The sequence below is a fragment of a genome, unplaced genomic scaffold (genome assembly GCF_019419815.1).
Source record: "Pyrus x bretschneideri cultivar Hongxiangsu unplaced genomic scaffold, Pyrus_bretschneideri_v1 Contig8, whole genome shotgun sequence".
Classification (NCBI taxonomy): domain Eukaryota; kingdom Viridiplantae; phylum Streptophyta; class Magnoliopsida; order Rosales; family Rosaceae; genus Pyrus; species Pyrus x bretschneideri.
The window spans coordinates 10,431,235-10,455,625 of record NW_025999820.1 but is presented as its reverse complement, the minus strand read 5'-3'; the positions used below and the strand labels follow the sequence as shown (position 1 = coordinate 10,455,625).

The 24,391-nt window shown below is 37.5% G+C and overlaps 1 protein-coding gene, 1 long non-coding RNA gene, 1 other non-coding gene and 1 pseudogene across 3 annotated transcripts; 2 read left to right on the top strand and 2 right to left on the bottom strand.

Annotated features, from left to right (window-relative positions):
• Positions 1–2,444: 2,444 nt before the first annotated feature.
• LOC103929713 (serine/threonine-protein kinase RIPK) lies at positions 2,445–4,890 on the top strand. The gene is made up of 5 exons (XM_018643111.2): positions 2,445–3,145; positions 3,253–3,388; positions 3,606–3,742; positions 3,845–3,968; positions 4,068–4,890. Exons 1-5 carry the CDS (start codon positions 2,759–2,761, stop codon positions 4,676–4,678), a joined length of 1,395 nt encoding a protein of 464 aa, XP_018498627.2. The 5' UTR covers positions 2,445–2,758; the 3' UTR covers positions 4,679–4,890.
• Positions 4,891–15,945: 11,055 nt separating this feature from the next.
• On the bottom strand, positions 15,946–16,027 carry TRNAS-AGA. Its single transcript has one exon. It is a non-coding gene; the product is annotated as a tRNA-Ser (tRNA).
• A 141-nt stretch (positions 16,028–16,168) lies between these two features.
• Positions 16,169–18,028, bottom strand: LOC125468034 (annotated as a pseudogene).
• A 1,324-nt stretch (positions 18,029–19,352) lies between these two features.
• On the top strand, positions 19,353–20,834 carry LOC125473117. Its single transcript, XR_007255025.1, has 2 exons — positions 19,353–19,484; positions 19,655–20,834. It is a non-coding gene; the product is annotated as an uncharacterized LOC125473117 (long non-coding RNA).
• Positions 20,835–24,391: the final 3,557 nt, after the last annotated feature.

Sequence of the window (24,391 nt, the reverse complement as noted above, 5' to 3'; positions counted from 1 at the left end):
ATCGATCGTCAGTTTTTATATATTTATTGAATTCAATTTAAATTACATTCCTACGCGTTTCTTTTTCCAACTTTTACTCAGCTAGATTGTATCCTTAATCATCATGCTTATCATGCAATACTACACGATGTAAAAAATTAAAATAACAAAATTATAAATTGTGCTCAATTCAAAACAACTTTTTTGAAGAGGGAAAATTTATGAAATGACTTATTGAAAATGAAAATTTGTATAAAAGTTGTGTCTTTCGTGTTTTTTCATGCAATATTATTAACATTCACTTTTGGACAATGCTAAGAAGATTATGTTTTTGGACCGTATTTTGTAGATTACATTATACGACGGTTGATAGCTGAATGTTTTCTTTAATGATTTAAAATTTACGAAAAAAATCGAACCATCAATCGTCATAGCATGTGATTTACAAATGTAGTTTAAATGAATGATCCTCCAACTTCGGTCGTCAGTTTTTATATATATTATTGAATGCATATTACATTACATTCCTACACGTTTCTTTTTCCAATTTACTGAGTAAAGTCAAAAGAAATTAATCTTTTTATTTACCAAAACTCCCTTAAAGTAAATTAAGTCGTCATTTGAATTTTCAAATATTCTTGCTTCGCAAGTTTCTAGTGACAATATTAGAAGGTAAATGAAGCAGTCGTTGCTTTCTGCTCCCAAATGACAACAATGCTCATTGACATTCATGAAACAATGTTCCCGCACCACACACCTATTTGTGACATCTCTGATGGATATGATTGTAATTCCATATTCATCTGCCGATCGAAGTTTCTTTCACACAGCCATTCAGTCGACCTAGTTCATTGACAATATCCCTCCCTACTAATCTGTTTGAAACACTCGTTTTAAAATAAAAGAGTTTTAAAGAAAATTCCACGGTACCGTTCATTTTAACAAAAAATCATATTTTTACACTAAAAAGTCAATCCTGGTACTATTCATTTTACCTTTTATTTTGTCCTTATCATTAAAACTCAAAATTTTCAAATATTTTTCATTAGTTTTCCTTTAAAACAAAGATTAAACATTAAATTTATCATTAGCATCATGATAACCTCAACCACCCCACATGGGGACCCACTTTTGAAAGAAAAAAAAAAAATCGATAAGTCAACTTAGGAATATAAACAGAGAATCCTAACATTCTGATATACTGAGATGGAGACTCTTTCTTATCCAATTTGATCGTGAGTTGACAACGCTATTACTTATTGATAAACTTGTTATAAAATGCATGAACGATACAAAATATCTTTTACAATATGGGTTGATTATAATACCACTCGGTCTAATAATGTATAATTATATTAAAAAATTTACTTAATAGATATTGGAACTTTAATGCATAAAGACAGACACATTGTCCGTTAATTAACCTAATTTAAGCATGCTCTCCACCTTTGTACTCTATGATGACGCGTAGTTGGTGAGCATGGTCTTTTGGGGATAATGCATTGTCTTGGGGCCAATGTTCTAGAAGCTAAATTGTATTGCAAGTCCAGCAACCTTTTTTTTCACCCTAAAACCTCTTAATTAGGCTTGGAAATTTCTTGCATAACTCATTAATCTAACACAAAATGATATGAAACTAATAAGTTTTGAGTTAATTCGTAAACGAGTCGGGTTGTTATCAGGTCAGTTAAGAATTCGTTAACGAGTCAGGTCCTTATCGAGTTACTCATTAAGAATCCAATAAGATAACGGGTATGACACGAAAAAAACATGAATACGACCCATTTGCCAGGTCTAGACACTAGGCATGTCAATTTCTTGCATAACTTGTTAACCCGACATAAAACTACCTTTAACGAATTAGGTTGTTATCGAATCACCTATTAAGAACTCGTTAAAATAATAAGTTTGACATGATATAGTCCGTTAAAATAACAAATATGACACGAACACCCAACAAAACAAAAGCCGTTTGCCTGGTCTACTCTCAACTACTACGAAGCCCCATCCCATTTGCATACCTCTTAGTGTGAAATAGCTGGATTTTCTTTGTTTCTCTTGAGGATTTTTTCAACATCATAGCTGGATTGTTTTTGTTCTATTAGGACCTTTCTTCTTCAGCCGGTTTATTATTTAATTAGAAAAAAGTAATAATAAGGGTAATTTGGAGCTAATGCTTTACACTTCATGATCCAGCCAAATGACAGAAAACAAACTTGTTATTATAAAAACATTAAGAAAAGTTCTTAATTGTGCTTTCCAATCCAACTTTCCAAAGCACATAAAACCAATTTCTGTTTATTTCTCTTTTTCTATTCGTTTTACCCTCATGCCAAAAAGTCAAGGTCAAGGAGGAAAACCGTGTCATTTTTGTCGAAGAACCATGTGGACTAAGTACTCATCACCCCATTTTATAAAAATAATTACAGTATACCTAAAACCTTCAAATATATATATATGGGGTGATGCAAAGAATGTGACAAAAAAACATGGAAAAATTCAAAAGGGGTCTGATGGTTTGTTTGGTTTGGGGGGAGTTGGGTTCTTTTTGTTTGAAAATTAGGCCTTCTCTACTCCTTTAAAGTCTCCCATATCAGTTGTTCATTTAATCACATCTCTCTCCTCTCACATTTTCTAACCCAATTCTTTCATTCTTTTCCCAAAACCCTGAAGAAAACCTCACCAAAACAAGAAGAAATCTGGGATTGATCCGGAATCATTTGGAAGCGAAATAAGAAGGCGTTTCGAGCTCTAGTTTTCGGAAACATTTTCGTAAAATATGGTGGTCAAGAAGGTCGTCACGTGGAGGTCTTTTGTGCCAAACTGCTACAAAACTGAGGCTCCACCAAAAAAGAGCAGCGAGAAAGTGGTGGCAAAAGAAACCTCATCCCAAAGGATTTCACCATCTGATCTGAGCAATCCAAGCACAACACTGTCGGAAGATCTTTCGATATCTCTTGCAGGCTCTAATCTTCATGTCTTCACGCTTGGGGAGCTGAAAGTGATCACACAAAGCTTCTCGCAAAGCAACTTTCTTGGAGAAGGCGGGTTCGGGCCGGTGCATAAAGGGTTCCTTGATGACAAGCTTAGGCCTGGTTTGGCAGCGCAGCCGGTGGCGGTGAAACTCTTGGACTTGGATGGCACTCAGGGCCATAGGGAGTGGCTGGTGAGCAACTTTTTTTGAAAATTTCGAGACATTTTCTCATTTTAGTCACTTGGCTTTTCCATAAATCTTCTGTTTTTAATAATTTTTAATTTTTTTTTTTTCTGCAGACTGAGGTGATTTTTCTTGGGCAATTGAGACATCCACACCTTGTGAAGCTGATAGGCTATTGCTGTGAAGATGCACACAGACTTCTTGTTTATGAGTACATGCCAAGAGGCAGTTTAGAGAACCAGCTATTCAGAAGTATGTTTAATTTCTCTACAAACTCTTCATGTTTCGAAGCTTTTAAATTTCTTTCTTCAGTAGATGTGCGTTAGGCCAGTTGATCATGACAATTTATATGCCGCTTGTATATCAAGTCCAATCTCTCCACTTTGATGATTAAAATAGTTTAAAATATCGCCTCATCTAGACACAAATTCATCCTTCAATTCCTAATGTCTATTTTCTCGTTGTGCAGGATATTCGATGTCCCTTCCATGGTCGTCAAGAATGAAAATTGCGCTTGGAGCAGCAGAAGGCCTTGCCTTCCTCCATGGAGCAGAGAAACCCGTCATATATCGTGATTTTAAAGCTTCAAACATCTTGTTGGACTCTGTAAGTATTACCCTCTTTTTTTCTTCCAGGACTAAATAATCCAGTCCTTATTGCTAATCCTAATTTACTAAATGCTTATATTCCTATTCTTTTTGTTTACAGGATTGTACTCCCAAGCTCTCTGATTTCGGATTAGCAAAAGACGGTCCAGAAGGAGATGACACGCATGTTTCCACAAGAGTTATGGGCACACAAGGCTATGCTGCTCCTGAATACGTCATGACAGGTACTAATTAATCCAATCCAATCCGTCCGACCTAATGCAACTTAAAGGCATAGTCAAGTTAATTTTGGATTAGTTTCTAATACTCGTGTTAATTTTCAGGTCACTTGACAGCAGCGAGTGATGTGTATAGCTTTGGAGTTGTACTATTGGAGCTTCTAACAGGAAGGAGATCTGTGGACAAAAACAGACCTCACAGAGAGCAAAACCTAGTAGAGTGGGCAAGGCCTAAGTTAAACGAACCCCGGAAACTCAGCCGGATCATGGACCCGCGACTCGAAGGCCAGTACTCCGAACATGGGGCTAGAAAAGCCGCCGCATTGGCCTTCCAATGCCTCAGCCACCGGGCGAAACAAAGACCAAAAATGAGCGAAGTGGTCAAGACCTTAGAGCCACTCAAGGATTTTGAAGACGTCCCCTTTGCATTCGTGTACACAGTTCCATCTGAATCCGATAATTCGATCAAGGATGTAAAAGATGGTGATGCACAGAAGGAATTGAAGAAAAATAACAACCACCATAACTACAAGCATCATCAGCTAAGATCACCAACCGAATCCGATAATTCGATTAAAGACGTAGAAGATGGTGATGCAGAGAAGGAATTGAAGCAGAAGAACAACCACAATCACGACAAGCATGATCAAATCAGATCACCAAGGTCTCCACATTACTTGTCAGAAAAATATGCTGCAACAGAATCATCGAAATAATGGCTTCAAGTCTCCTTTGCACCAAAGAGTCAAGGGAACATAGAGTAGTACTAAAATACATATGTAAATCATATCTTGCATTCACACTTTAAAAATGTAAATAGAGATTTTTCAAAGTTGCCTTTGGCTGCATATGCTGTACAGCACCTGCAGACTCAAGTGCAACAACTCTTGTGAGGGGAAATGTTAATTTTCTTGACTTTTTGGGCCAATCATTTTAGTTTTTCTTGAATTAATTTTTTCAAATTCAGAAACTTTTTCTTCTCTTTGATTGTATATTTAATAGAGTTTCTTTTTTTGATGAACCAAAACACCTAATTCAAAAAGTGGGTTGTACAGTTAGATTCTGATCCTAGCCGTTCATGCTTTCGATTAATTAGCAAAACACATAATAAAGTGGAAAATCACTATCATATAAATGTAGAGGGAAGGGAAATGATACAATTAAGGACCGATTCATGTCATTTATATTTGTGAAGCCCACAAAACAAAAACGGTCGGAATCAGCTTACTCGCATATCCGCAATTGATTTAGCACACTTAGAATATATTAATTTCAAAACGATTAAATACAAATGAACAGTGTGAATCAGAATTGTTGGTGACATTGATTAGCATTTGTCACATTCCTTTTGTAAAAATATAGGGTCCCATCAATGCAAATGTTGTTTAGCTAAAAAAATAACCAACAGAAGGTGGCTACGTGAGTCGAGATTGGAAGCCAATTACTTGATGTCAGAACTCAGAAACACTGAAACTGATTTTCCTTGTCCACTGGCATGTGAACTCATATGGCATGATGCAGCAGCAAACCCTAGTGTATAATATATAAAATAATAAAATAATAGGTTTGGTCATCTTAATAACAAGGCTTAATTGTGGTAATAGTCCATGTGATGATAATGTAGTTGGAATGTGGTGAAATCTGTTAGGACTTAGACTCAAAATTGAAAGTTTCGTCAACTCTCTGTTAATTGTTATCACATGAGCCTCACATAATAACAATTAAAGGAATCCTGACACATCCCAACCCGAAATATCCACTGGACACTGAATCAAGTTATGCTGGCCGACACCAAAGAGGTGATAAAGTCATAGAGTGATGGTGATGTGGAAAGTGCTACTAATTTAAACCTAAAGTAACTAATTCTAGAGTGCGCATGTGAGTAGTTTTGAACTCATATCATACAAGTGATGTCAAAACATAAGTAAAATGCAGTAAAAGTAGAGTAATAATTATACCGTTAGGAGTAGCCTCCTAGTTATCAGCTTTTGTCAGAGGTCCTCGTCAACAATATGAGTTCTGCTGCTAAATCTTGAAGGGACGAAAAACAAGAATGAATTGGCCTGAAAAATAAAGTTTTATTTCCGACCACCCCTATCATCATGGGAACTAATAATTCAATTTGGCCTATTAACAAATACCAATGACAATGAAACATGCAATGTGCATAAGTTATTATTGGATTTTAGTTAACATTATTTTGTGCAAGGTCATAAATCATTAGAAAAAAAAAAATATAGAATCTAAATGGGCAGGCTACAAGAAAATGACAATGACAGCCTCTCAATAATTGATGATCATTATTTTGGACTGGAATTTATTTGGTCAAAGGAAAACCTCAAATCATACTTGCCCTCGTTCACATCCACCGCCCTGCCCTCATGTGTATGCCAAGCTAAACTCAATCTCAGTTATGAGTGATTAGGTTGAACACATGTCTATGGAATGACGTCGGGAAGTTCCGGTTCTTCCACCATTTTTTGCCAATCTCATCCGACGATGTCAAGGATGGTTTAGGCTCAGATTCTCTATTGATAGAATATTGGCTAAATGCTAATTGATCGAATGGTCATCTACGACGATCATTCTACTAGTGAATAGTTACGAAAAAAATGTACTGATATATAAATTCTAGAGTTGTCGCGTCTTATAATGTCAGTTAATCAATTAAGAAACAAAGAATGCCTTGATACTTGATGCACACTAGAGGGTTTTTTTTTTTTTTTTTTTTTTTTGAGTCAAAGGCGATAGATTTTGAATTGAAGAGAAGGGGTGAAAGTACAGCAAAAGGAGCAATCATGGCTCCGAGTTTCAATCCTTAAATAAAATATCTAAAATAATATATAGAGGCTCTTCGAACTAGAAAGCAGGGCTGGAGGACGAGAGATTGTAGCGAGCGAGTCAATGAGCCACCTCGTTTGGCTTGGCGTTTGATATGGGTAAAGCTAACTCCAGTGATCCCCAATGAAATCTTTCTGACATCCTCGACAATAAGACCAAAAGGGGAGAGGTTCGGTGAAGAGGCAGAAAGAGCTTGGATGATCTGGTGTGAATCACTCTCAATGGTTAAGTTGTGGAAACCTTTGGAAGACGCCAGAGCCAGACCATATCGAATTGCAAAAGCTTTTGCAAAGAAGGGGGAAGGAACGTGTGTAAATGACTTCGATAAACCATCCATAAATTTTCTAGCAGAATCACGGATAACCGTTCCATTCCCCCGATGAAGCTATTAGCATCCCAGACACCTTGAGTGTTTAGTTTCCACTGCCCCTGTCTAGGCCTAGTCCACAATGATGATGAAGAGGCGGGGGGGGGGGGGGTCGTGGAGAGGCAGAGAATAGGAGGTGACTAGTAGAAAGTTTTGCCACCAGGAGATCGTGCGAGAGACTACGGCGTTGAGAGGGTTACATTTGCTGGACCAGAATATGGAATTCCGAGAAGACTAGATGGCATGGAAGAGTATCAAGAGTAAATCAAACCTGTGTTTGTCCAAAGTGAGAATCAGGGACAACATCCATTCATGGACTGAGAGGGAGACATTTCATTTGGGAGGGCGTCCTAATACCAACAAGCTCCAAACACAGGCTGCGCAAGGGCAGTCACGGAGGATATGAACACCAATCTCATTTTCACATCCGCACAACACACAACTAGAATCAGAAATGATTTGACGTTTAACTAGATTTGCCCTTGACGGGATGATGTCCATGTAGAGACGCCACGCATTCATCGGAACTTTCGGCGGGACATTTGCACCCTAAATTAATTTCCAAATGAGGGAACTATGGGAATCCCCAGAATATGAGGCATAGTGGGATCTATTCGTGATCAAATCAAGTGCAACATGATAGGCACTCTTAACAGAGAATAAACCTTTCTTGTCAACATGCCAGATAACCTTGTCCTCCAGAAGGCGCAGACTGATAGGAAGTGAAATGATGAGGTTGCCTTCTAGCTCAGAAAATAGTTCCGTTATAACCTCTTCTTTCCAACATCTATTTTCCGCATCAATGAGGTCGCTGACAAAACAGAGGTTACAATCTAGGGGCCTGGGAGAAACGATACAAAAAGATAACGGTAAGGGGAGCTATTTATCCTCCCAAATCCTTATTTTTCCACTAGACCTAACCCTCTATCTCGAGCCTTTGTTTGCTACCTCCCGACCCTTACAAATGATTCTCCATACAAAGGAATCGCTTAGGAGAATAAGGATGAATGGAAATATTTAGCACAAAAGATCTTAGCCACCAAATAGTCGGGAATAGTCTGAAGCTTTCAAGCCTGTTTAGCCAACAACCAGAGGTTGAAGGCACGAATGTTTCAAAATCCAAGATCCTCATCACTTTTGGGAAGGCAAAGCTTGTCTCAGGTTAGCCAGTGGATTCTCTTACCTTCCTCATAACCACTCCACCAGAAACGAGCCACAAGGCTGTTAAGGTCATTATAAAAGTATTTGGGTAGTAGGAAGCAGTTCATTGCATATAGAGGAATTGCTTGTGCGACAACTTTGACCAAGATCTCCCGTCCCGCCAAACTAAGGAGCTTCCATTTCCAACTTTGGAGGCGCTTCCAGAGACGTTCCTTTATGAAATTGAAACAGTGACCATGGTTCCGTCCCACCAATGTTGGAAGTCCCATATTTTTATCGTGCCGAGCCACCCAGGTTACCCCTAAGTATGACGCCAAAGCGTCCTAGACATCCCGCTTTACATTTCGGCTAAATGAGACTTCATCGTTCTGTAGGTTAATCATCTGTCCTGAGGCAGCCTCATACTTGCGAAGGATGAGCAATATTTGCTGGCATTCCTCCACATTTGCTTTTGCAAATAAGAAACTATCGTCGGCGAACAGGAGACGGTTAATCTGGGATGCGCTAAAGCAAATCAAGACACCTTGGATGAGACCATCCCGTTCCTTTTTCGCAATCAGGGTCGAAAGGCCTCCAGCACATAGAAGAAAAAGGTAAGGTGACAACGGGTCGTTCTGCCGAAGCCCTCTTGTCGGGTAGAGATACCCTTTTGGCACGCCATTGATCATAAATGCATAAGAAACCATCAAGACACAAGTCATTATCAAATCCACCCAATTCCTGTAGAAACCAAGTTGAAGAATGACGTTTCTCAAATAGCCCCACTTAATTCGGTCATAGGCATTGCTTATGTCTAATTTTGAAGATAAGAACCCATTTTTTCCCCTACACCTCTTGAACATGAAATAAGAAAGCTCCGAGGCTAGCATGATGTTATCGGAGATTTGGCAGCCCGGGACAAAAACACTCTGATGATGAGAGATGGCATGTTGGAGGATGAGCTTGAGGTGGTTGGTAATAACTTTGGATGCAATTTTGAAGAACACATTGCAAAGACTGATGGGTCGGAGTTAAGACATATCTTCCAGTGCTTTAACTTTTAGGATAAGGGTGATGTAGGTGAAATTTACTTTCTTCAGAAGGTTGCCTGAGTTTAAGAAGGAAAGCAAAGCCGTAGAGACATCATCGCCCACAATGTTCCAAAGTTTTTGAAAGAACAGAGGGGGGATTCCATCAGGGCTGGGGGTCGTCGAGGGTTGCATTTGGAACACTGTTATCTTGATTTCCTCAGCTTCGAATTCGCGCATAAAGGAAGCATTCATGCCCTCTGTTACTTGGTTGTCGATATCGTCAAGAATTTCCCCGTCCAAAGAAGAATGATTGGATGAGAAAATTCTTGAAAAGTAGCCAATTATCACTTTTTCAATCCTCGAGTCATCCTCATGCCAAACACCGTTATCATCTTTCAACTTAACAATTCTATTTTTCCCCCAACGAATGGATGCTCTTCGGTGGAAAAAGTTGGTATTCCTGTCGCCGTCCTTCATCCAGGCTATCTTGGACCTTTGCCGCCAATAAGTATCCTCTTGAGCCAGAATGGAATCAAGCTGCATGGCAAGGGCTTATCTTTCTGCAAGAGAAGAGGCTGAGAACGATTGAGAGTCAATAAAGTTGAGTATTGAGCGAACCTGGCTTAATTCAGTTTGGTGTTTCTTGAAGGTTGCTTAATGCCAAGACAACAGGGCCAGTTGAGTGTTCTTGATCTTCTCAACCACTTGGAACATGAGATATCCGCTAACATGTTGGGCCCAGGCTAAGTGGATCACGTCAGCACAATCCGGATGATGAGTCCAATACTCCTTGATGTGGAAGGATGGACGATGAGATTGGCGGGTACTAGCCCGAGGCCTGGTAGTGAGAGCAATTGAGACATGGTCGGAATTAAGAGGGTCAAGGTGACGAACCACTAAACCTGGGAAGAGCTGTTTCCAAGAATCGTTGGCGAAGAAACGATCCAGCCTCTTCTTGATGCCTCCACTCCTAGAAGTCATCCATGTAAATGGGTTCCCCTTAAACCCCAGATCTCGGATGCTACAGTCGCCCACCGCTTCTCTGAATTCCAGCAGTTGGTTGAGGTTCCCCTTAAACCCTAGATCTTGAATCTTGATGCACGCTAGAGTTATAAACAGTAGTAAGCAAGAACAGATGTGCCCTCCACTATACTTGAGTCATAGGTTAATGTAAAGTATTATTTGTACTAGGTATGCTAGAAAACGCCATGTCGTTAATAAGGTTGGGCCTTGTATTGGGCCCATTTTACACAAAATTGTCGCCTCTTGTGCATTCTCGTTGGGCCTAAGGTTACTTAAGAACACATGTAGCAGACTTATTAATTATAGCATGTTTGGAAGCACTTTTAAAATGGCTAAAAACATTTTTGACGAAAATATTTTTGGTACGTATTCTTGGTAAAAATGCAAATAATATTAGAAAAACACTTAAAATGATTTTTACAAGAAGCACATAATTGGTACTTCTTAAAAAATACACTTTAAGTGATTTTGGAAATAACACTTCCGAACATGATTTAATTATCTCCAATATTACCAAAAAAAATAAATAAAAGTAGGAAATCACTAACCTTTTGGCGGTGTTGTAACTGTCTTCTCCTTGATATTGATGTTGACCGCCACAAAGTCTAACCCATTTTCTAATTATTTGATGATTATTCTTGTACCAAGTTACCGACATGAATAATTCCTTCTTCAATAAATAAATAAATAAATTTAACAAAACACTTCAAATGCTGTTCATTTTTAACAAAAATCACATTTTTATTTTTTTTTAGTACTATTCACTACATCTTTATTTAGGGCTGGAAAAATTACCGAAAATCTCAAACCAAACCAAAAAAATCCTAAACACAAACCGAAACTATCCCGAACTTTTGATAGTCCTATACCGAAATTTCCAGATTTCATTTCTTCGGTATTTCCGAAGTCTCCAAATCATCTTTTGCTTTTGCTTTTGGTTTATGCTTTCCAGCGCTACATATGCAAAGAACAATGAAAAAATAAAATAAAAAGCAGAGCCTTTCGGTTCCACTAGTAAAGGCACAAAAATAAAATAATATGGAAAAGGCATGCGATGGTGATGCCTTGTCGGTTTGGGAGAAAAGCAAAAAGCTATTTTGGAAACTAAAAGCTCAGATCTTTTGTTTTGGTTTTGAATCTTGATATTCTTGAGGCAGAGAGAGAGAAGCAGCCTTCGTGTTGGGAAGCAGAGAAAGGAAGAAGCTCTCTCGTCTCTGGCCTCGACCCATTTCTCTCTCTATCCTTTCTGAAGCTCTTTCGTCTCTGGGTTATGAATCCTCAGCGTTGCGCAGGCATGATTCATAACCCACAACAAATAATTCCATTTGATGATCACTGAAGCTCAAGAGAAAAAGATTGGATTTTTGCATGTGGGTTCTGAAGGATTTGTGCAGAAACGGCATGAGAAGATGTGATTGTGGAGAGGAGTGGGTGTGGAGTTGGGAACTAGGTGGATTCGGAGTCGCCGCCGTGTTCATTGCTTTCTAAGAATGGTGGAGGCGGCGAAGGAGAATGGTATTAAGATCTCTCAGGAGGAGGCTTGTGAAGAAGCCACTGGAGATTGCTAGTGTTGGCCGCATCTCGAACCGTACCGAAAAACTGAAAAACATTCGGGAATACCGAAATTTGGGAAAGGCGAAATTTTGGATCGGTTTCGGTTGCTGAAATCTCATTCCGAACTTTTTCGGTTCTCTACCTTTATTCGTCATTTTTCATTAAAACTAAATTTTTTTTTTTTTTAACTTTTCATTAATTTTTTTTAAAAAGAAATCCGCTAATATGGAGCTTTCTTTATGTGTCTTTAACTAACAAACACAATGGCAAAGACAACGACGTCGTTATGTGAAAGAAAAATTAGTTACAAATAATTATGAGTCACCAAATAATCCAGCTCTGCAACTTCCTCGCCAACCCAACATATGCAAATCTTCATGATTTGCTTACATGAATGCAGCAGAGTTTAGGGTTTTTAAATAGTTGGAATTTTTGAATGTCAACTTTGAGTCCTCTGTTGTTGGAACCTGCAGAGGTGGGAACAAAACCCATCATCTAATCTAAATGCATCATAAACTTGTAGCCATTGAATTGTTATATAAGGATAAGATAAGGGTTTTTAAATAGTTGGAAATTTTGATGCAGAACTAGGTGATGAATCCTAACCCTAATCATCTATGGATGCCTAGCTAAAACCTGTTTACCAGAAATTTAGTAATTAATAAAAGCTGCATAAACCCTAGCTAGCTAGCCATTTCTAACCTAGATCGAGGTAAAGTGTAACAAGTTCATACCTACTAAACCTTAGTTTGTTATATATTCATGCTTTTTGTTCAGTAACAATATTGGGACTCTTTGGATTACAAAATATCATGATGAGTAGATATTTCCAGTACTTGAATTCTTGTAACGTGCTATCCAAAGCTGTATGCAGCTAGGGTTTTGAAAAGTATAGCCAAATTTTGAGCATATGCACGTTAGATATTTCTAGTCCTTTTCTTTTTCATACTTTTAGGAATTAAAACCACTCGATGAGATCTCGAGAGGGCTCAAGCACTACTCGAAGGGGCCTCGAGAGAGAGAGAGAGAGAGAGAGAGAGAATCTTAGACAAGAAGTAATCTGTTTCGTATTGATATTTTTCCTTACAATTTACATCACCATTGTGGTATATATATACAACTAAGTTGGCTTACACTCAAAGTTAATTGTTATAACAAACTCCTAACTGCTTGCCTAATCTTATGACACTTGTCAAGGGTATAACCCTTAGATTAATCACTCCTTACATCCCCCCTCAATCTCAGGGGCTGTGAAATTGAGTTGGAGATTGGCAAAATGAATCTGAAACAATGGTGCAGACAACCCTTTAGTGAGAATATCTACAAATTGTTCAAGTGAAGAGACAAATTGAACCAGCAACATTCTTTTGGCCACCTGTTCCCGCACAAAATGAACATCGATTTCAATATGTTTGGAATGTTGATGCTGAACAGGATTACATATAAAAGCAATCGCAGATAGATTATCATAGTACAGAGTAGGTGTACCAGAGATTGGAACTTGCAGAAAATGTAACAATTGCTTTATCCAATCAATCTCAACAGCAGTGGAAGACTCGATACTCTGCCTTAGTGGAGGAACGAGAGACCGTGTTTTGTTTCTTTGAAGACCAGGAGATGGGATTAGAACCAAGAAAGACAACCAGTCCCGTGGTTGAGCGACGATCATTAAGATCCCCTGTCCAATCAGCATCGCTGAACACTTGTAAATCTAATCCACCTTTGGTATAATGTAAACCACATCCTTTAGTAGCTTGCAAATAGCGCAAAATCCTTTTAATTGCCACAAAATGAGCTTCCATAGGGCACTGCATGAACTGTGAAACCTGATGCACTGCAAAGGCAATGTCAAGCCGAGTAAAAGTAAGGTATTGAAATGCTCCCACAAGGTTGCGATACAATGCTGGATTATTATATTGCTTCTCATCATCCTTCAGCAACCGATTATAGGGTAGGCAAGGTGTAGCACAGGGCTTAGACATCTCCATTCCATATTTAAGAAGCAAATCACCAACATATTTATCTTGAGATAGAGATAAGCCATCCTTCTTATGAACAACCTGAATCCCAAGAAAATAATGCAATGGTCCGAGATCTTTGATATCAAACTCTTGAGTAAGTGGATGAATAACATCCAATATAGCTTGAGAAGCACTACCCGTGATGATAATATCGTCAACATATAGTAGGAGAATCACAACAGAACCATTCACAGCTTTGACAAATAAAAAGGAGTGACTATAGGTGGATTGAAACCCCAAAGATGGTAAAAAAAAAAAAAAAAACTAGTAAATCACTCATTCAAAGCCCTTGGGGCTTGCTTAAGGCCACATAAGGACTTGTGCAACTTACAAACATAGTCACTGTGAGTAGAGTCCAGGAAACCCGAAGGTTGAGCCATATAAACTTCCTCTTGTAAAACACCATGCAAAACAGCATTTTTCACATCAAGTTGACGAAGACTCCAATTAAAATGAGCAGCTAAGGCAAGTACTAACCTCACTGTAGTAGGCTTAACTACATAACTAAATGACTCACCATAGTCAATTCCTTCTTCTTAATTATAGCCCTTTGCAACTAAACAAGCTTTATAGCTCCCTACATAACCGTTTGCTCTTTTTAATCTTAAACACCCATTTGCAGCCTACTAAATTTTTGTGAGGTGGAAGAGGAACATGATAACAAACTCCTAACTGCTTGCCTAATCTTATGACACTTGTCAAGGCTATAACCCTTAGATTAATCACTCCTTACAGGGGTCTCGATTGGCTGCATTCCACTTCCACATAGGGGGCCTATATATGTGTTTGTCAGGCGGCTAGTCTTTTTCTCCACCCATCGCTCTCAATCACTGTATGCAGCTCTTACTCTTCGATGAACTGTGGTTGCTTCGCTTGTTCAGTAGTCAAGTCTCCGTGCTCCGACTATATGTGTGGCATTCAATGGACGATCCAATCGACCAAAAAAAAAAAAAAAAAAAACGGACGATCCAAAAACTTCCATATAGTTGACATCTTGGCCTAGTTTGCAACGTGAAACACAATTGTACGGAGAGATAATTGAAGGGACTAGAGCCTATACGACAACAGACTATCTATCACGATAATTTGCTTTTGGATAACATTGGCAATCGTTCAGATTATAGAGAAATTTTTCCAAGTGCCGGGAACACCATGACACATGGTGTTCCCTCACACATTAGGATTTGACATCTTGAATATCTTTCAATTTTATATTTCAATAAATAAATAAAACTAAATCCTAATGTGTGAGGGAACACCATGTGTCATGGTGTTCCCGGCACTTGGAAAAATTTCTCCAGATTATAGAGAAAATAATGTTGTCGGACTTAACATCATTTAATAAATATCTCATACACGTAGGTATTTCTTTTTATTATTTTGTTGAAATTATAACTGATTAGAAAGGTAATTAACCCCACAAAGGACTTAACACCATTTAATAAATATCTCACACACGTCGACATTTCTCCTTATTATTTTGCTGAAATTATAACTGATTAGAAAGGTAATTAACCCCACGAAAACTACAACATTGAGCCTAGAACCAACAAAAAAATAAGCAAGCAACACAAAAGTAAATAATGTTGTGTGAACTTAACACCATTCAATAAATATCTTACACACATCGACATTTATCCTTATTTTTTAACGAAATTACAACTGATTAGAAAGGTCATTTACCCCAAGAAAACTACGACATTGAGCCTAGAACCAACAAAAAATGGGCAAGCAACACAAAAGTAAATAATGTTGTACGGACTTAACACCATTCAATAAATATCTCACACACGTCGACATTTATCCTTATTTTTTAGGAAAATTACAACTGATTAGAAATGTAATTTACCCCACGAAAACTACAACTTTGAGCCTAGAACCAACAAAAAATGGGAAAGCAACACAACAGTAAGTTTTTATGATTCATACACGTCGACATTAATTTCTCCCAACGTTGGAATGGTATTGGAGCAGAAATCATATATAAAAAAAACATTGAAAAAATACGTGGTCGGCAGGATTCGAACCTGCGCGGGCAAAGCCCACATGATTTCTAGTCATGCCCGATAACCACTCCGGCACGACCACTTGATGGTATTGCATGAGAATTTAAAAAAAAAAAAACTAATATTCAATCAAACTCAATAAAAATGACTGCAGCAGTGAGGATCAATCTAACTCACTACACTAATATTCATAAGAATAGAAAAGAACACTACACAGACAATATAAGTAAAGGAGGGATACTTTCAGAGTTAAACATAACTATGTTGTTGATACAAACGATTTCGGGATGTGTGAGCAATGAATGAGTGTTATCTCATGCAAGTGCATGGGTTAACACTTTTAACCAACAAAGTTGTGCAAGTCCAAATCAAGCTCCAGACCACAAGTACTAAAATGGGTTAACACTTTTAACCAACAAAGATACGTGTAACTTGCCAAATACAAATATAACTAATAAAGATGGACTGGCAGCCGAGGTTCCATAACAGCAACAAGTGGGAACTTCCGAGGTGTGACCAATCCATAAGCTTCCTCCATACCCAAATCTTCCACTTTCACATTCCCAGGCAACTTCCAATTAAACCCATGCAACATGTTAGCCAAACAAGTTCTTATCATCTTCAGCCCTAGCTTATAACCAGGGCACATCCTCCTCCCCGACCCAAACGGCAGCAACTCAAAACTCTGTCCCTGCAAATCAATCCCAGTATTCCCTCAGAACCTCTCTGGCCTAAACTCTTCTGGTTCTTCCCACAGTTTAGGGTCTCTCCCCATGCTCCACGTGTTCACAAAAACTAGGGTTCCTTTGCAAACATCGTAACCTGCCACGTTGGAGTTTTCAACGGCGAGATGTGGTGGCAGAATTACAACCGCAGGATGCCTCCTCATTGTCTCTTTCATGATCGCATCTATGTAAGGAAGTTGTGCTAGGTCTTTCTCTTCTACCCATCTCTCTCTCCCGATCACTCTGTCAAGTTCTTCTGTTGCCTTTTTTATGAGGCTTGGTTGTTTTAGGAGCTCAGACATTGCCCACTCTAAACTTATTGCTGAGGTATCAGTGCCTCCAGCTATTAAGTCCTGGTTTAAATTTAAATGGACAATTATGTTTTGTAGATGGTTAGTCAAATACGAGAAATATATATTAAACGTGATAAATATGTACATATCTTACAAATATTAATAATTGAATAGATTTGGGATCATATATGATATCTCATATATACCTGAGTGAATGCCTTGATACTGTCATAGTTGAGTTTAACTTCAAGATCATTCGAACCATCAACCAGCTGCAATAGTAAATCCACCATGTCATTTGGCACAAATTCCTCCACTCCTTCCTTCTGCGCCTTGTGTTCGTTGAGCACAAAATCGTAAAACCTATTGATTTTTTTCTGCATGGCCTTCATTCGCTTTATGTAACCTTGCAAATCCAAGAAATTAAGCCATGGTATCCAATCCCCAATGTTAAACACCCCATTAAGCACAAAAAACTCATCTAACATGTCCTGAAATTCTTTGAGTGACATTATAGAACCCTCGTATGCGGCCATGCTAAAATAATCCTTACCCAACACAATTCTGCTCATAATGCTAAAAGTAAGACGTGACAGATGCTCTTTGAGCACAACCGGGTTACCTGACTTGGCGATGGCACAGAGTCGTGATGTAAAAGCGCGATTTTCTTCAACCCGAATGTACTCAAAGGATTCTAGTCTTTTGGAACTAAACAACTCGTAGAGGAAGATTTTCCGGCCTTGACGCCAATATGGACCGTAGGGTGACCAACTGTGGTAATGGAAAATCTGAGTTGCATATTGGCGTCAAGGCCGGAAAATCTTCCTCTACGACTGGGCGGGAGCCAAACCTGAGTTGCATTATAGGTCCATAAGTTTGGGATAATTTGTGAAGGGAATGATGTGGGAGAGGACCAATGAGGTTGAGGTTTCCAATTATAGGCCAGGGTTTGGGACCTGGTGGAAATTTGTGTTTCTTGAGTTGGGGAAACAAGGTTTTTGAGAAAAGGGCTAGAGTGGCGAGGCATGCCAAGGTTAAAATTACAGCACAAGAAAAGTACTCCATTGTGTGGATTGTGGCTGCAATGGTGAACGGTTGAGAGTTGTGATCTTATATTGTTGAAGTAGTAGGTGGTTACTTGATAACAGAATTAAAAACTTTATCTTATTTAATGGATGCAGAAGATTCACAGGAAATATATATATATATTTTTTTAAATACACTACTTGTGGTAATGGAGATATTTGCATAGATGGTATTTTCAAAATGACTGCCAAAATATTTGCAGAGATAATGTTTCCCAATTTTGTTTTTACGCACCCATCTCGTTGCAAACAGTGAAAGATACAAGTATAGGATAAGCCACTCGTCAAAGATTCATTCTCCACCTCTCCTCCTCATAAATTTCTAAATATTTTAAGAAATTATTATTGGTACTATAGAAATGTGAGCGGATGTGTGATATCACTTTTTTTACACAAGTTTTTGTAGTACGACCGTAATATTGGACAAATAAAATAATCATTAAGATATTCATTTGGAAACAAATACGGTTCCACTAAGAACCTCTAAACCCTTAATCAAATAGTCGTAGGGTTTTGGAATTGGACATTTTTGGTAGATACGATATTTGAGAGAATACCTAAAAGATAGACAATTCGAATTGTTGAAATACCTTACAGAGTGGGCTACACAAAAACTTACACAACAAATTGTGTAAAAAAGTGATGTCACACATCAATTCCTTAAAAATTTAACTATAAACTTAAAATTTTTATGGTAAAAATAAAAAATACTTATATGAGAAGTACGCAATCAAAATTTCAATGTGTCAATAATAGTTTCCGTATTTTATTGTCAAAACACTTTAAAAATATTAACTGAATGCTACATTATAATTCTGAAAATAAAATGAATGAGAAATGCTACACATGCAATAGGCTTAGGTACGTTGTACGTACATGTCCTTTGTGCTAGGTGATGTGTTTTCTGTTGAGAATGAGGGGATGAACCTTGCATGGGTTTATAAGAGGTTTGACTACTCTCCATATTACCAATTGATTTTATGATGGAACTTCAACTTTCTTCAATTTCTCCAAACCTTAAACCCATGTGAGCAGTGACGGATCTATTAAGGGACCAGGATGGTCCCGGGACCACCCGAAAGCTTGGATAAATGGGCGTGAGGATCCTCAAGGACCACCCAATTTTGGGCAGCGGTGGAGAAGAACAGCAGCGGCTGCATGCTGTGCAAAACAGAAGGAGGAAGAAGAAGGTCAATTTTTTTATTTAAAATGACTTGGCTAAAACGACGTCGTTTTGAGGCAAGTCATTAAAAAAATTTAAAAACTCACGTGATAGAACACTTACCATCTTACAGAATAGTAATCAAATTCACTTTACCATTAATACCTAAGCCAGCCGATTCGCCGAAGTCACTAATTGTCTGCCGCTCCTGTTCCTCAAGCTACCCAAGCCAGCCGATTCACCGAAGGCCATCAGCATCAACTTTAGAATTTTTGTAAGTTTTCTAATCTAGTGTTAGTTCTTACTTATTTTTAGTGTTAGTTGATACAGATTTATTGTTAAGGCTGTCTTCGTGGTTGATTAGATGGGTTGCTTTAATTTTCTTCTGGGTGTTCTGTTTTGCCTTTGTATTGGTGGTTTCTGATGGTTCTGGTAAATATATAGCATGTATGAAGTATGATGGAGTTGATTGTAGTAACAAAGTGCCCCCCATGTGCTTGAAGGAATGCCAGAGTGGGTATTGGATAAAGGGCGTGTCTTGAATTTTGATTGAAATCCAGAATTAGTGTGAAGAAGTTTCGTTCTTCATCTGGGCTTTTTGCTTCGAGTTCCTTCTGTGGATTAGTTCTCGTTTAGAGAATTTTTTAATTCAAATAAATAGTAGGAAAATGGGTTTCCCGTTTGAAGCTGAAAGAAGCTAGTAAATAGGCTCTTATTATTACTTTGGGAGATTGATCGAATTGCTTCAGTATTGAAATTGGTTCACCTTTGCTATGATATGAAAGAGTTGGTCTCAGTTTATTGATTTCATGTATTTAGTGGAATTTAGAGGCGTCGTTTAGTTGATCTGAACTCGTTGCTTGCTTAAATAAACGGGTTTTTCCTTTACGGTGAATTCCTTTATTTACATGAGCCAGTGCCTAGCGATTAGGCTTAATGTGTGAGAAATGAATTTGTGGATGTGTTTTTCTATAAAGTACGACGCCATATCCCTCTTTTCCATTCTCTCTGTTTAGGTAAGACTAGAATTTGTACCCCCGCGTTGTTGCGGGGTTGAAAATTATATGAAAGATTATGGAACTGTAATCTTCATAAATAATGTTAGAGTCAAAAATTGATTTACGAACGCTAATGCAACCAATGCAATTTATTCATGACTTATAATATATGACCCAAGAATATTCATGCAGATATGAACATCATCAGCAGCAAGATCCTGAAATTTAACATTTCTTCTCTAACCACAAAACTACACAGTTAAGCAAACATGGACTGGAGCTGATTTTAAAATTCATTTAAAAGGGAATGGTAAATCTTATGCATGCCAAAGAAGATTCAGAGCAAAATCTTAAGAAACATTTCCAACTCGTTTACTTTTGGAGTGCATATATGTGTGTGTGTGTGGGTGTGTGTTTATTGTTCTTAAACTAATATATTGTACAAAATTGGGTCAATTTTCAGATTTTCACCAACCTAGCAACTTTCAATTCTTCGACAATCAACATTCACGTACACTGGTAACAAATATCGTTTTCATCTTACTTATTCCCAAGCAACAATGAAAGGATATTCCCAAGCAGCTTGCTTTCCTCCGTGCTTTTTCAATAGATACTGGAAAGATGTTCTGCAACAACTTAAATAAACATATTTAGACAGCCTAACATGGTTGGAACATTAAGTATATATCAGTCGAGCACATTACCCATAATAACACATGTACATCAAGCTTCGTAGTTTCTTGTTATGTTGGGAGTATGCGAAACCTATATCTTTTTGTTTCAAACTTTCTAGTTACATATCAATGTAGGAATCTTACAGAAAATGTCTTTGCAAAGAACAGCAGGATCTCCAAAGAAATGAATCCATCTTTTCTGCCATGTAATTCAAACTAAGCAAATAAGAGAATGGACAACACAAACTAAGCAATAAGATAATGCTATTAAACTGCAATAATTAGATAACTATACTTCAATTTGAATGGATGAACATAACTATTGTAATCATTTAGTTTACCTCCATCATTATGTCTGTGTGTAATAGACCAAATTTCAATAAGGGATATATAATTGAAAGGATCAAAAAGTCCAGCACAAAAGAAAAAATAGTTGGTAGTCCTGGTACTTTAAAACAGATAACAAAGCGAAAGCATTTGCCATTCTATGTATAAAAGCCCGACACACCCCTTGCAGAAGAACTGGAACAAAGAGCAAAGAGTTGGACAAAACTTTATACAGTTCATAGACATCATGATTTCTACTTTTATGTAAGCCATGTTACCAGACGACAACCTCCCTTGTCACAAAACCTCAAATAAATAAATTTAAAAAAAAAAAAAAAATTAGTGCAAAAGAGCCCAGCCATTTTTCTGTTCCACCCCTGCTCTCCCGTTTCTCTCTCCCCCTAATATCCATTTCTGCAAACGACAGACCTTCATGTAATTGTTTTACCATGCCATAACATGTTTTACAGAAATCAAAGGTCCAAGATCCAATAGTAAAACATATTAAAGTAAAACAATAGCCCAAATAATTATTAAAAAAGAGAAGAGAAGAATTGACATAAACCCAACAAAGATTAAACACTTCCACAGCTCCAAAATTACCTTGTCATAAGCATCTCCTCCAAAGTTCTGCTGAAACGACGACAGATCAGACAGCGCCCAGCACGGAAACTTCACCCCGTCGTGCGTCACAACTGAATCAATGGCGTATCTTGTATCCTTACACATAAATTCCAATTCTGAATCATTTAGGCTTCCAAAAAATTGCACAAAAGTGCTAAAGAAAATGAACAAACTGTTACACGCGAAGACTCACCCCAAATTGCTATGAAGGTCTGCTGCACACGCGAGCACACGTTCATAAAGCCTTTCAAAGGCTGAGATTCAACTTTCAAATATGAACACTTTAACCCACAATTGTTCTTTCTTAACTTTAGCCACTTCAGCTACATAACCGGAAAAAAAAATAATAATAATTATAGTTAGTTAATCTGGGTTAAGATTAATAAAAAAGCTTGAAAATTTCAAATCTAAAATCACACCTCAGGCTGCAAGTAGAATCAAAACCATGGAATTTCAAAACCACTCACCTTAAACACAGAGGTCTTCGCAGGCTTCAAATGTAATTTCAGCTGAACAAAAATACCCAAAAAAAGAAAAAATATGAAAATCTAATAAAAATGAAGAACAAATATTACAAATCAGATAATTAAAATTACTAAAAAGAAAAAAATCAACATGCATCAAACGCAAAACTAATCTGTAAAAGCGAGGAAATCCATTTGCAAATATGCTTTTTGGTTTCGAACCTGGAAAGTTCGGTATTTTGACCAGCACACCGAGGAATCGAAATAGAGACCCGATGAATGATGATTTCTATGGTTTAACCGCTGCTGAGATAGCCGAATCCACCAGGCACCAAAAACGGAGAGCGAGAAAGGGCGAGTTCGAGAGGAAGATAAGAGAAATCTGTGAGAAAGCAGCAAATACGAAGAGAAAAATCGAGAAGACGGACGAAAGAGAGCGGGTAGATGACTGACACGCGAACTGAAGGGACAAAACAGTCAATGGACTGCACAAAAGGGCAAACAGCAAGGGAAACCAAGAAAAAACCCAGGGCCAAAACCGCCCCCCCACTGGTCATCCACAGTACCCAACCCCTACGAGTTTTAGTATATATGATATGGTGTATCCGTCCTTAATGGATATATGTTTAACATCAAGGCTGCTCTAAGACCGAGCCGAAGCTGATGTTCTTTGTTTTTTTTCTTGGTTTTTAATAGCATACTTCTATTAGGTCTTCAAGAACTTTGAGAAATGGGTGGACTGCCTGCAAAAAATACTTCCTCTGAGACCGAGCCCGAGCCAGCCGATTCACCAAACGCCATCAGCATCAACTTTAGAATTTCTGTAAGTTTTCTAATTTAGTGTTAGTTCTTACTTATTTTTAGTGTTTGTTAATACAAATTTTTTGTTGAAGATTGTGTTACAGAATGGAGGATTAATGGTTAAATAATAGCTTAGTTGTTTACATTGAGAAAGATGTTTTGTCTTGTATTGACAATGAAACTATTATAACATGTTTTCAAAGTATGAAATCTCGTCATAGACAAATTTAGTATTTTTAGCTTGTTTAGCACAAAGATTATAAATGGAAAGTTGTAGTTTGCCATTTATTTGTTCAATGATATTTTCGACCTTTTTTTTTTTTGGAGCTTTTATATTGGAACCATCCTATGTTAAAATCCTGAATCCGTCACTACACATAAGAGAGCATGTTGAGAATGATTTCAACATTGATGAATGGAGGGACCTTACATAGACTTATAAAAGGTTGGGCTACTCTCCATATTACCAATTGATTTTATGATACAATCTCAACTTTCTTCAATTTCTCCAAGCCTTAAACCCTTCCGAAAGACTATTAAGCACCAAATCCACAATTATTAATGTGTCAACTCACGCACCGATATATAACTAGCTCTCTTCATTGGCAAATATTAAAGGTAATGATGCAACGATATCAACATTTCGTTGCTCTACCTTTTATCTATATATCCTTAAAAAATGTTTTTTTTATTACATTTTTTATATGATTATTTCACAATTTTATTATCTCTCGAATAGAAATGGAACTCACATTATTGGTGGGTCCTAGTTTTATTAGAAATATGATATGAAAAATGTAATAAGAGTAACTCTAGATATCCATCTGAATGCTCAAATAACAATTCCTCGTCGAAAAACATTGGAAAAAAAAATTGGCGATGCGCGCGTTATTGTTGGAAGGCAATGGGAATAGGCGTCTAAGCGGGAACCTAGGCTTTTTTTATTTTTTATTTTTAATGAAATTTAATATACAACATATAAATAAATGTCTATTTTATACTTTAAAATTTATATAATTGTACTTGGATATATAAATTGCAAAGTATAATTACATATAGATTATAAAGTATTAGATCATACTGAACATAGAGAACAAGCATATAACGAGTGTTCACCAAGTATTCAACAAGTCTCTTTCAATTTATTGAAGAAAAAATAATGCAAAATAAAAAGTTATCTATCTTCTATTTAAACGAGAGTCGTGACATAAGCAGGAACTTAGCCGGGTCTAGACGAGCTAGAATGACGCATTGCCAGCCTAGGCACCCTTTCTTAATTTTCAAAAACCTAGA